This window comes from Osmerus eperlanus, chromosome 20 (assembly GCF_963692335.1).
Source record: "Osmerus eperlanus chromosome 20, fOsmEpe2.1, whole genome shotgun sequence".
Classification (NCBI taxonomy): Eukaryota; Metazoa; Chordata; class Actinopteri; order Osmeriformes; family Osmeridae; genus Osmerus; species Osmerus eperlanus.
The window spans coordinates 10,348,546-10,364,339 of record NC_085037.1 but is presented as its reverse complement, the minus strand read 5'-3'; the positions used below and the strand labels follow the sequence as shown (position 1 = coordinate 10,364,339).

The following is a 15,794-nucleotide window of genomic DNA, read 5'->3' as shown; positions in this document are numbered from 1 at the left end:
AACTGTTTCCAAGCTTTCTATTTTAGTGTTGTATGGCTTGTGTTTCTTGACCATGTGCTGCAGAAAAATCCTCTCAATGACGATAAAGTATTCATGATGGTCATTGTGAACATGATCATTGTGAACATTGAATACTGTTAATTCTGATAAAAGTGTTCTGACCAAGCACTCAGGGACATAGTTGGGCATGCTGTTGTAATGCTCTCCCTCTACCTTTCTCTCTCTACTTTCCTCCCCTCCCTCCTCTCTATTTACCTCTATGTTTCTATTTATCTTTTTTACTCTCTCCTCCCTCTCTGCCTTTCTCTTGTGCCCCTCTCCCTCTCTTCCTGTTTCTCGGTCTCTCTCTCCCGTCTCTCGCCTGTTGTGCCAACACTCCCTCCATCTCTCGCTCTCTCTTTGTCTTTTCTGTCTCTTTCTTCTCCCATGCCTCTATGAACACACCTGGTCCAACAAGATTGAATGAGTCAGGTGTTTAAATCCATCTCTATTGTGTGCCACTTTGCTTGGCTTAGGGTTGTGGCAGAGGCAGGGTTTGGGTTGCGTGACGACACTGTTGACTTCTACCTTTCTCCACACAATCAATGTCAGCCTGACCTTCTGCACAGTCAGCAGGAGAGCTGAGAAACACGGTTCTCCCTGTTAAACGGATACACACATACACCACCCCACACAGGGCTAGTAAACACGCATGCACGTCTCCATTTCGGATGTAAACACGTATAGCACCACGGACACAGAAAACAGACACTAAACTAGACGCAGCAGTATGATTTTCCGTACACAGTAAACAAGAACCATTCTGAAACACAGACAAATACAGACAAAAACACACAACACACATTGTAAAAAATGGGCTCACAAAATGAATGGAACTCCCTCTAAATGTAACTCTGTCCTAAACGTTTTGCTCTCTGAATGCTACTCTGTCTGAATATGACTGTCTCTGAATGTAACTCTGTCTGAATATGACTGTCTCTGAATGCTACTCTGTCTGGATGCAGGACAGCAAGTGGTGGGTGAGCGGGATACTGCCTCAACCGTCTCATGTCTAATCCCATCTAGACTTTATGACCAGCCCTGTTCCCAGTTTACACTACAATCATTTGTGAGAGTTTCTCATGTCTAAAGTTCTGTCACTAAGCACTCGCCCTCCCCCCTTAACCTCCTCTCTCTCTCTCTCTCTCTCTCTCTCTCTCTCTCTCTCTCTCTCTCTCTCTCTCTCTCTCTCTCTCTCTCTCTCTCTCTCTCTCTCTCTCTCCTCTCTCTCTCTCTCTCTCTCTCTCTCTCTCTCTCTCTCTGACATCTCTGTAGCCCCTCTCCCTTCCTCCACCCCCCGCCCCACTCTCACCTCTCTCCTCTCCCCCTGTCTCCTCTCCTCCTCTCCTCTCCTCCTTTCCTCTCCTCTCTCCGTCTCACCCAGGATGGCCAGCACCATGCCGTCCTTCAGCACCTCCATGGACCCGGAGCAGACGAAGAAGATGGCCTGCAGTGCGTCTCCCTGCCTCAGCAGGTACTCCCCCGGGGCGCAGAAGGTGGTCTTGATGTGGAGGGACAGCGAGCGCAGGCACCCCCTGCTGGCCGAGGCGAACAGCGACAGCTCCAGGATCTCCTTGTTCAGGTGCATGGTGATGTCGGAGCGCAGCTCGTCAGGGAAGTCCTTCAGCAGCTTGGTGGCGGAGAGAGGGGCCGTTAGAGAGCAGCGATGAGGTGATGCGAGAAAGTTAAAGATGTTGCTGTAAAAGACCCCCCTCTTAACTCCTTAACCCTTCTTGTTGGACCCAGGCTTTGGAGGAAGACCTTGGCATAGGGTAACCACACTCCGGTTACATATTACAGGAAATACAGTATCACACATCCATCTACACCACCCGATAATGTTGACATTGAACACCCATCCAACACACTGTCGCTGTCACACTTCTGAAAGTCGAAACGTCTTATGACATGTCTTTGTCCCGGGCAGAGATGTGTAGACAAGCGCGATCAATGACTCATCAGAGCCAGGCTGACTTTAATCAACAGTCCCATCTATAATTCATATGTCTGTGATTCATCACTCCATCTCTGTTACGAGAGTCTCCCAGGTAAACAGGTCTCTTCTGGGTGGGGCAGGACTGGCATGTTCAAGCATCTGTCTCTGTCTCTGCCTCTGCCTCTGCCTCTGCCTCTGTCTCTGTCTCTGTCTCTGTCTCTGCCTCTGCCTCTGCCTCTGCCTCTGCCTCTGCCTCTGCCTCTGTCTCTGCCTCTGTCTCTGCCTCTGCCTCTGTCTCTGTCTCTGTCTCTGTCTCTGTCTCTGTCTCTGTCTCTGTCTCTGCCTCTGCCTTCCCTCTCCTCTTCCTCTCCGTCAGTGGCAGCCCTGTCAATTTATGTTTAGGGACAGACTTTCACTTCACTTACGCGTACTCCATCACCATCTCTCTCTCTCTCCTCTCTCTCTCTCTCTCTCTCTCTCTCTCTCTCTCTCTCTCTCTCTCTCTCTCTCTCTCTCTCTCTCTCTCTCTCTCACTCTCACTCTCACTCTCACTCTCACTCTCACTCTCTCCCTCCCTATCTCCTAACTCTCTGTGTCTCCAATCCCCCCTCCTCCTGTCTCTCTCTCTCTTTCCATCCCCCACAAACTGACATAAGCGCAAATATACAACAAGACGTTAACCCTTAAAAGCTCTCCTGACACCAATACTACACCCCCTATAGATTCCAATCACAATGTGGCTGGCTTTTCCCATTAACACCAGTGTGATCACTTCAAACTCATCTCAGCAACACGGGATACATTATTGATTGGTGAATTGCAATGGTGTCACTTTCCATAATATAAATAGAAAACTTTCAGTGGAAAAAACCCAGAATGTGAGTTGTGTGTGAAGTGTGTGCGAGGTGTGTGTGTGAGGTATGTGTATGTGAGGTATGTGTTTGAGTTGTGTGTGTGTGTGTGTTTATGGCGTGTGTGAGGTGTGTGTGAGTACCTCGTTGGAGTCAATGCCGTTGTTCACAGACCAGGTGGTCTGGAAGTATTCGAGCATTCGCTGCTTGAGGCTCTGGGGCAGGTGGTGGACACGGATGAAGTCCTTGAGATCTTTGGTGCGGGTGTGGTACTGGGACCAGCGCGAGTACATTCGCTGGATGATGGCTGTCACGTTACCAAACACCAGGGCATGCATCAAAGCTGGGGGGAGACAGGGGGGGGGGGGGCAGGAGGGGCAGCGAAAAAGGTAGAGAGGGTGAGGAGAAAAGAGAGGCATATATGTAAATAGAAAGAAAAGAAACGAGAGACTGTTGTGTTGATTGTTAATTTATCATCTGAATGACGTATAAACACAATATAAACAGACATACTAGAGTGTACCTTGTGGTGCAATTAGCAGAAGCTGGGGAGTATAGAATGATATTATTTATTTGCTTCCCCTCTTCCCACTTGGGGCTACAGTTCTAATCCAATTTCTCTCACTAAGCTGTCTGACCTATGCTCCACTATAAATCTGGATAGGCGCCTTGTGTATTTGTTTCCATCTCACGTTAACACACACAGGGGAGAAATTGGAGGTGTGTGTGTGCGTTTATCTGTGCACGTGGGTACACGCGTACACGCATGTGTGTGTATGTGTGCATACACCAGTGTGTGTATGTGTGCGTGCATACACCAGTGTGTGTTTGTGTGTTTGTGTGTGTGTGTGTGAGAGATGAGGGTGTAACTGCCCTCAGGCAGCCAGGGACATTTAACACAGCCAATATGGGGAGATTCCACAGAGAGTACCCTGCTACCGTGCCCTCACTTCAATCCAAAACCGAGACAAATCCAGTTTGCACCAGCTAAAGCCAGATCACATCTGCTCTAATCAGCTAGTTAGCGCTACTCTTTGTCAAACGATGACACCCTGACTAGACACGCTAGACCAAACACTAAGAGGCAGCGCCTGGAACCGAGCGCATGCCAGCGTGGCCGCGGCGTGACCGCCCCCCACCTCCGATGAGCATGGTGCAGATGGAGAAGATCTTCTCGGCGTCGGTGTTGGCGCAGACGTTGCCAAAGCCCACGCTGGTGAGGCTGGACAGGGTGAAGTAGAGCGAGGCGATGTAGACGCTCCTCAGGGAGGGCCCGCTGGCCCCCGTCCCGTTCCCCATCCCCAGGGCGTCGTACGGAGACTCCAGACGCTTGCCCAGCTCATGGAGCCAGCCTGGAGGACGGATGGATGGATGGAGGTGGGTACATGGGTGGATTGATGAATGGGTGGATGGATGGATGGGGTTGGGTACATGGGTGGATTGATGAATGGGTGGATGGATGGGGTTGGGTACATCGGTGGATTGATGGATTGATGAATGGATAGACAGACAAAAAGTAGACAGAGCATGAGAGTTTGATCAGTGGAAACCACTGTTTTCAGTCTACAGAACTGTAGATAACGGCATAGCTCTAAAGGAGCTGCATCAGGACCAGGGGTGCCTCCGATCCATACATGAGTGCTATCAGGTGTCTGAGAGGCAGATCTGATCCTGGGCCAGATCAGGACTGTCTGTGTGACGCGAGCGTGGAGGCGGCGGGCCCAGGAGACCTTCAACAGACATTGAGGAATGGTAATTGGATGGAGCTCCCCTGGGCTCGCGCCCGCCGGTGCAAAATCAGATTTAGAAGAGCGTAATTGGGATACAGAGCATTAATACTCCGACTCAAACACTGACCCCAGACCAGCTTATGACTTTGAGACGTCGTAATTGGGGAGAGAAAAAAATACAAATAAAAAAACAGCAGTATCCCTTCTCATGGTCCCATCGATACTGACCCAGAATCAGTTTGGAGACGGCTGGGGGTGTAATTGAGAATAAGGCAGGATTATCGATACTGACAAGGAATCATCTCTAGAGGTCTCATTATGCAGTGTGGGAGAGGTGGAAGGAGGTCTTTGCCATATTCATTCCATTAGGAATCCCCTCAACACTCAATCAAAACACTGAGAAATAAGTGAATACACAGATTAAACAAATTGACACAAAACACTTTTTAGACTCACTGACACATTAGTTTTCTTTCAGGTGATTATTTAATTCTGGGCTCTCATTAGGAATCGATGGAATGAGGATCAATAAAAAAAAAGAATTAATTTAGCAATTAAGGCCAGGGAGGTGCTAGCGGTGAAGCTAACAAAGGTAGACACAGGAAATGATGTTACCTCCGGTTACATCACTACTAACTCATTCATGGCTACCTTCGCTGTCTCCTGGAACTGGAAGTCCTATCATTGATCCCCTCAGACACAAGTAGCTGCCCACCTTCAACCCCGCTAAGACAGGACAAGCCGCCCACTAACACCTACATGAAAAGTCATTCATAGCTTCTTACTCACTAATATCCTGAATGCAAAAATCCACCTCCGCCTAACATCTCCCTCGGACACAATCAATCGCTCGCAGATATCCTCCCCGATCCATCGTTCCAGACTCGACCAATCAACTCACCGATCCATCGTTCCAGACTCGACCAATCAACTCACCGATGTCCCAGGAGTAGGCGTTGGCCTCCATTTCCTTCTTGCCGATGACGTACCAGATGCAGGCCATCCAGTGGGCCAGCAGGGCGAACATGGACATGAGCAGGGTCAGGACCACCGTGCTGTGCTGGGAGTAGCGGTCCATCTTCTGCAGCAGGCGCAGCAGGCGCAGCAGACGGACCGTCTTCAGCAGGTGCACCACGGACACCTGGGACAGGGCGGGCGGGGCGGGGAGCGTTACAGAGCTAGTGACGAGTTTGATGGTTCCAACCCTTTGGAAGGAGTTCACGGACGATTCGTCATCAACTTATGTCATTGCTATCACCACTGTGATCATAATCATCCACATCATTCTTCTCATGACCATCGACATCATCATCGTCATCGTAATCCTCTTTACTATCATCATCACTGCTGTCTACAAGAGAACTGCGGGTTGTATAGAGCTGTAGTAGTCACGTACAGCAGTCTCAGAAGTGGTCGAGAACTTCTTTTCCTTACAGCGGTGAAGCTTTACACATCCTCAACCCATCTCATATCCTGACATTTTACATCTTGCTGCTGAAGGCTGAAGTCAGAGAGGGAGCACAGTGATTTCCTCCCAGCATGCAAGCCTATACACGAAGCAGCGTTTTAACAAGGCTTTGAAAGTGAACAGCAATTTCCCTTTGTCGCCCTGGCAGACAGTAAAGCTCACGGGAGAGCAGCGATAAACCAGAGGCACACACAGTTTAACAGAGACAGACACACACACACTCAGACACACACTCAGACACACACAGACAACATAAAGAGTCAGGTGACATATATAAACTAGAAGGGAGCCATAAAGAGACCAGAGCTCTGAGGTCAAAGTGAGAACTGGCCATGTTCTCATTTCTGTCTCGCTCCATCCGTCGAGTCAACTGAATTCCAACTGTTGAACCGGTTCTATATTGAGAGACCGGTCTCGTAGAAATGTCGATATCAAGTCAGTGAACAGGTTGTCCTTCAGTGTAAAATAGCAATAATGACCATCATGTACGGCCCCACGTGTGTGTGTGTGTGTGCATGTCTTTCCCTCTCCATTCCATCCCAGTCCACTCTTTTCCTCACTTATAACCACTCTCCCCCTTCTCTCTCTCTCTCTCTCTCTCTCTCTCTCTCTCTATCTCTCACTCTCAGTTGAGAGTGCCTGAGAGGCAGGGGGTTTGCTTGTGAGGACTAGAGGAGGAAACGGATAAAAGCGAGGCAGAAAGTGGGACAGTAATTGTGTAGCAAGGTAACAGAAAGAGATGAGGGGGGGGGGAACTCAGGAAACAAAGGGAGGAGAACGATAGGAAAAAAAAGAAGGAACTGAATCTAACAGACAGGGAAAGACAATAAACATGATGGGATTGGTGGTGTTTTTAAGTAATTCCCCCCCCTTCCTGTATGTCAAGCTATGTAGGCTCTATGCAGACTCATTTCATCTATATGATGATGAATAGAGGCACCATATAGATGACATAGTCAGGGTGGGGGGATGAGGGATAATGAATCTGCTGGAGCCCTGGGGGTCTGTGTCTCCTCTCCTCCATCTATCAGCCACCCCTAACCAGCCGGGGCAGGGCGACAGAGCACTGTCAGACACCATACTCTTCTAACTGGAGGAGAAAGATATGATTTATACATCTCTCACTCGTCCTCTCCTCTACTTTTTATTCATACGCCCCCCCCCCCCATCCCCTCTCCCCCACACACACACACTTTCCAATATTCCATTTTTGCTGCTCATCAGGGGTAGAATTTAGTATTCTGCCACCGCTGCTGGTTTGCTAAGGCGGTGCTGCACAGTTCATTATCTTTCGCCCTCAGGCCACGCCTCCAGCACTATACGATCCAATCAGGAAGTTTGGACTCGCCATGTTTGTTTTCTGATTAGTCGCAAAGGGGATTAGGACAACCATAAGGAGTCATACTGGGAGCTGGTAGGACACTTGCTTATCAACCAGCCCTCCAGGATCCATTCAAGTTTAATAGAGACAAAATTAAAGGATTAATAAACAAGCAAGGTGCCCACGGACTCTGTGTAATAATGCCATCTCAGAGAACAGTCAGAGAACCTCATATTGGTTTTGGTGACCCTCCCTGGTGTATGGGATATAAGTTATGGAAAGTAGACATGGCAACCTTAAAAAGAAATGAAAAAGAAGGCGTAGAAAGCGAGACAGAAGAATGAGAACAGAGAGAGAAAAACAGAATCAGTGTGTACGAGAGAGAGACAAAGAGAGAAAGAGGAGAGGGAACGAGAGAGAGGGAAAGAAAGACAAAGAGAGGGCGAACAAGAGAGAGAGAGAGAGAGAGAGAGAGAGAGAGAGAGAGAGAGAGAGAGAGAGAGAGGGAGAGAGGGAGAAAGGGAGAAAGGAAGAAAGGGAGAAAAGGAGAGACTGAGGATGATAGCACAGAGGGCCCCTCAACTCATTCTGGTGAAATATGGCCCAGAGCCTTAGCAGGGGACATCACTTCAAACGGCTCAGCAATTACCAGGCACGCCTGCGCCCCCCTGGCGTCCCCCCAGCCTGTGCCCCAGTGCCGTCGCGGCCCACACCCCTCTCCGCTGGGACGCCATGGTATTTCCACAAATAGAGTCTGGAAGCAGCCAGGCCTCTCGCCTGCAGCACCCTGTCATTTGTTCACTATCTTGCACGAGTCTCTCTTGAGCACTTGGTCCTTCGGTTGTGCATTGTCTGTCATTGTCTGTCTCCCTCAAGTCCACTAGCTACTGTGTAAAAAAAAACTTTAAAAAACCTCTCTCCTTATGCTGTTGTTTTTTTTTACATTTTTAATCAAATGTTAAGTCAGGTGGCTGAGCGGTGAGGGAGTCGGGCTAGTAATCTGAAGGTTGCCAGTTTGATTCCCAGCCGTGCCAAAATGACGTTGTGTCCTTGGGCAAGGCACTTCACCCTACTTGCCTCGGGGGAATGTCCCTGTACTTACTGTAAGTCGCTCTGGATAAGAGCGTCTGCTAAATGACTAAATGTAAATGTAATCAACCGTTTCCCGTGAAAGAATGCCCTCTCCCATGTTCTCTCCTCGGTTCTTTCTCTTCCGTGATTGGTCGTTCACCTCTTCCACACCCTCTAGTTGTTGTATTCTGCATTTGGATGCACTCTTTCTTTCTCTCCTTCGCTCCTTCTTGTCCCAGTTTAAATGAGCCCCTGTGGAACGGTGGTGATTTCTTGTTGTTCTTTCATGGGATGAGGAAACACTGACGTGTTTGGTCGCCATCAGTGTGTCTGTGTGTGTGAGTGGGTAGGTGTGTGTTTGTGTCTGTGTGTGTGTGTGGGGGGGGGGGTGTCCAATATATTGTCTTTCTTTCAATTAGAGAGACTAGAGACCAAAACTCCCAGCATCCTCAAAATCTCCTGTGAAGAGTTGTGTTTCCATTGGGTAATATAACTCAGCCAATGACAACACAGTAAGAAGATTCATCCACTGAGTGTCCCTGTTCTAATTGCTCCATATCTCTACCCACTACACATCTCAGAGGAGAAATCCATCTCACTCCAACTCACCAGGAAGTGTTTCAATGGTAAAGTATAATAGTTTTTAAGGTAGGCTACAAGATTAGGGTTCTGCAGCTGTTTGAGATATGCTGAGTCAAACCGCATTGAAACAATCAGGGAGTCAGATGGCTGAGTGGTTAGGGAATTGGGCTAGTAATCAGAAGGTTGCTAGTTCGATTCCCGGCTATGCCAACCAAATGAAGTTGTGTCCTTGGGCAAGGCACTTCACCCTACTTGCCTCGGGGAGAATGTCCCTGTACTTACTGTAAGTCGCTCTGGATAAGAGTGTCTGCTAAATGACTAAATGTAATGTAAATGTAATCATTGTTTACGTAACAATCAATTCTGGTGTCATTGTGATGAGGTCCTACAGACGACAGGGTAGATAAGAGGACTATTGGCACAACAATATTTGGTCATTAGTCATGAGACCTGTAACGTATGGTACAGAACCACTATGTGCACAGCTTCATCTCGGCATAATCATATAAATGTGACTTATGTCAGTAAGAAATACATTCACATCATTCATAAATCTCCTTTACCAACTCTGGAAGTACACAGTGACTCTGCTATGTCAACATGACAACAGTGGATGCTATTAGGCGCCTGGCTTAGCCAATCCGATCACTCACCACGCTGACTTTGAATGCATAGAGGAGGTCAAACGGCAGTGCGGCCACCAGGTCGATGATGAACCAGGTAGTCATGTAGTGGATGCAGATCAGCCGTGCATCGAAGATCACCTGACCCGACTTGCTCACGTACGTTGTGCGGAAACTGAACACAATGTCTGGCGGGCGGGCGAGGGAGACGGACCACAGATGGATGTGGAGAGAGGGAGATTTAGACGAGATAAGGTTAAGGAGCAACGATCTGTGATGCGATAGGATGGTGGAGTGTGTATACACACTCACACGGATTCTCTCACCGATGATGAAGAGTATCTCCACGGCGATGTCGCTGACGGTGGTGCTGCGGGTCAGGTCGTCGTCGCCGATGAAACACACGTTGTAGGGCACCGTCACGGCAACGTAGAAGGTGGCCAGCAGGATCAGCCAATCCCAGCCCGCCTTGAAGGTGCTAAAGTGGAGCAGGATGAACTTGGACTTCTTGGCATCCGCTACCTTGTACTCTGGCAGGGCGGGGGGGTCCCCGAACACATTCTGTGATTGGTCAAAAACAGAGATGGGTGGATGATGTTAGCATGATGACCCGTAAGGACGAGGGATCGACGATGTTGAGTTGTGATGACGGGATTGGGATCGGTGGTTTGAATTGAGGTTCAGGTTGGGGAACTACATGACAGTAAAGGAACACAATGTTACCCACCCCGCCTCTCCCACCAGCCTCCTGGAGCCACGCCCCATGACCTGGAGCCACGCTCCATGACCTGGAGCCACGCTCCATGACCTGGAGCCACGCCCCATGACCTGGAGCCACGCCCCATGACCTGGAGCCACGCCCCATGACCTGGAGCCACGCCCCATGACCTGGAGCCACGCCCCATGACCTGGAGCCACGCCCCATGACCTGGAGCCAGGCCCCATGACCTCGAACACAAATCACTGAGCTCCATGCAGCCTGTGGGTGGTGGAGGTTGTTTTGGTGTTCAGTTCAGTATGCTACCTTGTTGAGCTTGATTTTGCTCTTCTTCTTCTCCCTGCTGTGAAGGTGTCCAGAGATGTGGCGCAGCACCGTGTTGCTGCTCAGACGAGCCGAACTGAACGGTGAACCAGTCTTTATCTTGCCCGGCCTGCGCTCTGAAAACACACAGGCACGAATGAACACACACAGACACACACATGCATGCACAGACACACATGTTCCAAAAATACAGACACTCACAGTTACTTGGAAGCACATATACACCCGCAAGAACATCCACACACACACACACCGATGCACACAAACACATGGGAAGAGAATTGTTATTGCTCAATTTGCTTGGCCCCCAGGGATAAATGGAAAAAGTCATTATGTGAGGTGAAGCACTAAATATTCAACTGCAGTTAAAAAATGAAATGTAAAAGTTGAATGTACCTGCAGGAGCAATACTCAGACTTAAATAAAGAGCAATTCGGTTGAAAGAGGGTTTTTTGGAGTGTAATTTTTCTTTTTGCAGTGCAATTTTTCTTTATGCAAACTCTCAAGTAAATATATAGTCAACCTTTGTTCAGTCTATAATGTAACTCTGCATGATTACGTATTAAACTGTATCTTCCAAAACACCTGTAAATGTTTGTCTTAAGTGACTTTTATGGTCTGGTAAGGCGTCGGGTGTTTTTTATAGGATGGTGGAGAATTGGACTGATCGGGCCCAGGATGTAACACAGTCCATCACAGTGAAACAGCCTCAGAACATCCTGTCCCACTGCCCCTCCTGCGTCACGACCAAGGAGCAGCAGCTGAACCTCAATTTAATCTACCAAACACACAGTACCGTGTCTCTGTTAGTGTGTGTGTGTGTGTGTCCTTGTGGAGTAGATCTGGGGTGATGAAGTTATGTAGACCCCACTGTAGTGATCGGAGGTGATGGAGGAGCTTGGTAATGGAAGGGGGCACTTTATTGTTGCTGGATGTGGACTCCCATTTCTACCCACAGGACAGGAGGAGACCACCGTAGGGGAGATATCACTCTAGGGATATTACTGTACTGTAGTAATATTAGTTTTAAAGAATAATAACTGCTTTTGTCTGGCATCCACAGTTTACTAGGTAGTATTTGCACTTGTTAGGGAGTCAGATGGCTGAGCGGTTAGGGAATCGGGCTAGTAATCAGAAGGTTGCCGGTTCGTTTCACCGCCAGGCCAAATGACGTTGTGTCCTTGGGCAAGGCACTTCACCCTACTTGCCTCAGGGGGAATATCCCTGTACTTACTGTAAGTCGCTCTGGATAAGAGCGTCTGCTAAATGACTAAAATGTAAAATGTAAAAAATGTTTGTGTGTGTCTAATGGTGTATGTATATTCATTCACAGACATAATGTACTGATACTTTACATATGAGTATAATGTATGTGTGTGCGGGTGTGTGTGAGCGTGTATGTGTGTGTGTGAGTGCGTGTAAGTGTGTGTGTGTGAGCGTGTGAGTGAGTGTGTGTGTGTGTGTGAGCGTGTGTGCGTGCGTGTTGGTGGACCCCAGACGAAGCAAGCAGACAGGCCTCATCCATAAACCTGGGCAGCCTTGGGGGACACGACACGGCAGGAGCACACAGACGCCTATTTTTAGATCTAATGAATTTCCGAGGGGGGAGAAAGATGGAAAAGGTGGGGAGAAAAAGGAGGAAGGGAAAGATGACAGGAGAAGAAAAAGCAAGGTAAAGTAGGAAGTAGGGAGCATGTAGGGAACAGAGAGCAAACTAAGGACCGATCTAAAAATAGAGGGAAAAGTGAGGGAGGGAAGGTGATGTGGAGGAAAGGCAAAGGGAAGGGACAAAGGGCGGAGAGGGACAGAGTCTGGGTTCCCCTGTTTATCACACACTGTCCAATCTGCCTTGGGGACAGAGTGTGAGTTAACTGGGTTATCACTGATGTGTGCTTGTGCACGCGTGTGTGTGTGTGTGTGCATGTTGGCATGAGTGTGTGTGTGGGTGTGTGTGTGTGTGTGTGTGTGTGTGTGTGTGTGTGTGTGTGTGTGTGTGTGTGTGTGAGAACGTGTTTATGGGTTTCCCCTGGACTAAGGTGACCTGAGCGGTGTCTGGCGAATTCCTCACTTCTACATGAAAGCATGTTTCTCTATCGGGATCCCAGCATAAAAATGCTAATGTCTTGGAGGAAAACAACGCAAAATTCATTAAGAACCCCACAGCCATTATGTTCAGGCTCAGAACCCCACAGCCATTATGTTCAGGCTCAGAACCCCACAGCCATTATGTTCAGGCTTTCATCTCACGCTAAGAGAGAGAGAGAGAGAGAGAGAGAGAGAGAGAGAGAGAGAGAGAGAGAGAGAGAGAGAGAGAGAGAGAGAGAGAGAGAGAGAGAGAGAGAAAGAGAAAGAGGGACAGAGAGAGAGAGAGAGAGAGAGAGAGAGAGAGAGAGAGAGAGAGAGAGAGAGAGAGAGAGAAAGAGGGACAGAGAGAGAGAGGGAGAGGGAGAGGGAGAGAGAGGGAGAGGGAGAGGGAGAGAGAGGGAGGGACAGAGAGAGAGAGGGACAGAGGGAGGGAGGGAGAGAGAGAGAGAGGGACAGAGAGAGAGAGGGAGAGGGAGAGAGAGAGAGGGAGAGAGAGAGAGGTGTGTGTGTAAAGAGCAAGATAGACAGCCTCAGCCATTTCTTCTGTGGGAACAGTACTTAATTACGAGGGAGGGAAATAGTCATGAGTCTTGTTGTTTTGAGTTATTTCCAGTAATAAAAGCAATGAAATAGAACTACAAGAGCACACTCACACATGGACACACATGTTAAACTGACCTTCTTTCTTCTCCTCTGGGATGGTTCTGCCTTTGGTGTCTGTGATGTCCTTAAAGGAGGCCAGGAAGAGAACCACGTCTCCCTTCTCGTTCTTAATTGGAACGATGTCCAGCAGGCACCAGAACAGCACTCCTGTGGAGAGAACACACACACACACATATTACATTAATGCAACCAGAATTTTTGAAAACTCAAGACAGGTAAGTGGTGGAGGGGTTGGGGGTGCGAGCATACTGTTTGTGTGTCTTTGTGAAAGCATGCGTGTAAGGGTGTGTAAGTGCGAGTGTTTAAAGTTCATTGTAATCCCAGAAGAAGCTTTATTCTGATCCAGGAATTCTCTGGATGGAGGAAGGAGCCTGGAACAGCCCAGTTCCCTGTGGATTCACCAGCTCTGATGAACCTCTCTCTCTGAGGGCACATTTCATAGACGGCTCAGAAGGCACAGAAACATCCTGTCTTCATTTCTTCATTGGTGCCAAAAAAGGATTTTGCAGGTCATGTGAGAGAGAGTAACAAGTGTGGGATGTGTGTATTGTGTGTGTGTGTGTATGTGTGTGTGTGTGTGTGTGTGTGTGTGTGTGTGTGTAAGACTCTACACGTGTGAACACGTGACCTGGCTCTGACAGACAGGACTAGTGTGATTAGAGCGCAGGAGGGATTTCCTAAAGAGATCACTCCTCCTGCTCACTAAACCTTCTCTGCTTGTAATGACTCAATCCCTGCTGCTGCTGTATGAGGAAGAGGGAGAACACACACACGTGCACACACATACACACACACACACACACACTTGTGCCCACACACACACACACGCATACACATACACCAAGTCACGCACACATTAACACATTCTCACACACACACACAACACACACACAAAGACACACAAACACAAATACACTCATGCACACACACAACTACACACAAACACACACTCTGGAATTGATTCCGAGCATACAGCTCTGGCAGATCTCCCTCACAGACAAAGAAACCAACTACGCCTTTTGTAATTGTGCCGAAACTCACCAAAAAATGAGAAGAGAAAATAGTGTGTGTGTGAGTGTGTGGGAGAGAGACAGAGAGGAAAATGGCAAAAGGTGAAAATGAAAGAATGAAAAGGAGGAAACGCGAGTGGGTCTCACACTGCGCTGAGCGATATTAAAGTTTAATGTGTCTCAGTGTTAAGTAATGATGGCTGGCCGTTTCTGACTGATGGCTTATGGTAAATTGAGTTTTAATGAGAACCGGCCACTGAATGGACCCATCCATCCATACATTCCTAAATCCATTCCTTCATCCAAGCAGGCTGTGTTTAAATATGGAAACCTCTGAAAAGCCAGAGGAAAACGCCCTCCATTTCATGGAGCACTCTAGCTGTGATGTGTCTGAAATCCACATGCAAATGGAGCCAGAGTTATTATCAAACCACAGTTGTTAGATGACTGAATAACCAGAGGCTATAAGGTTGGCTAAGTGATGCTATTACCACTGGTGGGCTGGATTTGGCTACGAAATATCAGCGTTGTCGCGGATTGAATGGTATTTAAAAAAAACAGCAAAACCGGGTGTAAACCCACTTATCAAGCATCAGACCTATTTTTAGACCTATCCAGCTGGATTATGTCAGCGGTCTGCTATACGGACAGAGAGAGGACACCACTGACCTTTCGACACACCCTCGCCTCCCCTCCTCTCACCTGTCTTGGAGTAGAACATGATCTCGTCCTTGAACTCCTTGCGTTCCTCCAGCGCGTCGTCGATGCTGAGGATGACGCCCTCGCTGCTCTCGGGGCCGTACAGGAACTTGCAGGCGCAGCTCTTCTGCATGACCTCGGCGCGGGAGAAGCTCGTGAGCTCGCAGAAGCCATCGGAGCAGTAGACAATGGGGAACCCCTGTGACACCTGGGCGTTGGCCAGAATGAAGTTGCTGTCTGGAGCGAGGAGACGAGAGGACTAGGAGTCAGGAGACGGGACTACTAGGAGTCAGGAGGATGAGGGGACTAGGAGTCAGGGGACGAGAGGACTGGGATCAGGAGACGAGAGGACTAGGAGTCAGGAGGATGAGGGGACTAGGAGTCAGGAGAATGAGGGGACTAGGAGTCAGGAGGATGATGGGACTAGGAGTCAGTAGACGAGAGGACTAGGAGTCAGGAGGATGAGGGGACTAGGAGTCAGGGGACGAGAGGACTGGGATCAGGAGACGAGAGGACTAGGAGTCAGGAGGATGAGGGGACTAGGAGTCAGGAGAATGAGGGGACTAGGAGTCAGGAGGATGATGGGACTAGGAGTCAGTAGACGAGAGGACTAGGAGTCAGGAGGATGAGGGGACTAGGAGTCAGGAGGACGAGGGGACTAGGAGTCAGTACAC

At 48.7% G+C, this 15,794-nt stretch overlaps 1 protein-coding gene across 1 annotated transcript in view; it reads right to left on the bottom strand.

Annotated features, from left to right (window-relative positions):
• kcnh8 (potassium voltage-gated channel, subfamily H (eag-related), member 8) overlaps window positions 1-15,348 on the bottom strand; it is a 22,652-nt gene extending 7,304 nt beyond the window's left edge. The window contains exons 1-9 of the mRNA XM_062446082.1: window positions 15,124-15,348; window positions 13,427-13,558; window positions 10,646-10,779; window positions 9,948-10,182; window positions 9,652-9,809; window positions 5,493-5,697; window positions 3,966-4,178; window positions 2,970-3,169; window positions 1,420-1,669 (exon numbers count right to left, since the gene is read on the bottom strand). Of these exons, the coding sequence (XP_062302066.1) occupies window positions 1,420-1,669; window positions 2,970-3,169; window positions 3,966-4,178; window positions 5,493-5,697; window positions 9,652-9,809; window positions 9,948-10,182; window positions 10,646-10,779; window positions 13,427-13,558; window positions 15,124-15,253 (1,657 nt within the window). The 5' untranslated portion in view covers window positions 15,254-15,348. The remainder of the gene's footprint in view (window positions 1-1,419; window positions 1,670-2,969; window positions 3,170-3,965; window positions 4,179-5,492; window positions 5,698-9,651; window positions 9,810-9,947; window positions 10,183-10,645; window positions 10,780-13,426; window positions 13,559-15,123) is intronic.
• Between the last annotated feature and the right edge of the window lie 446 nt (window positions 15,349-15,794).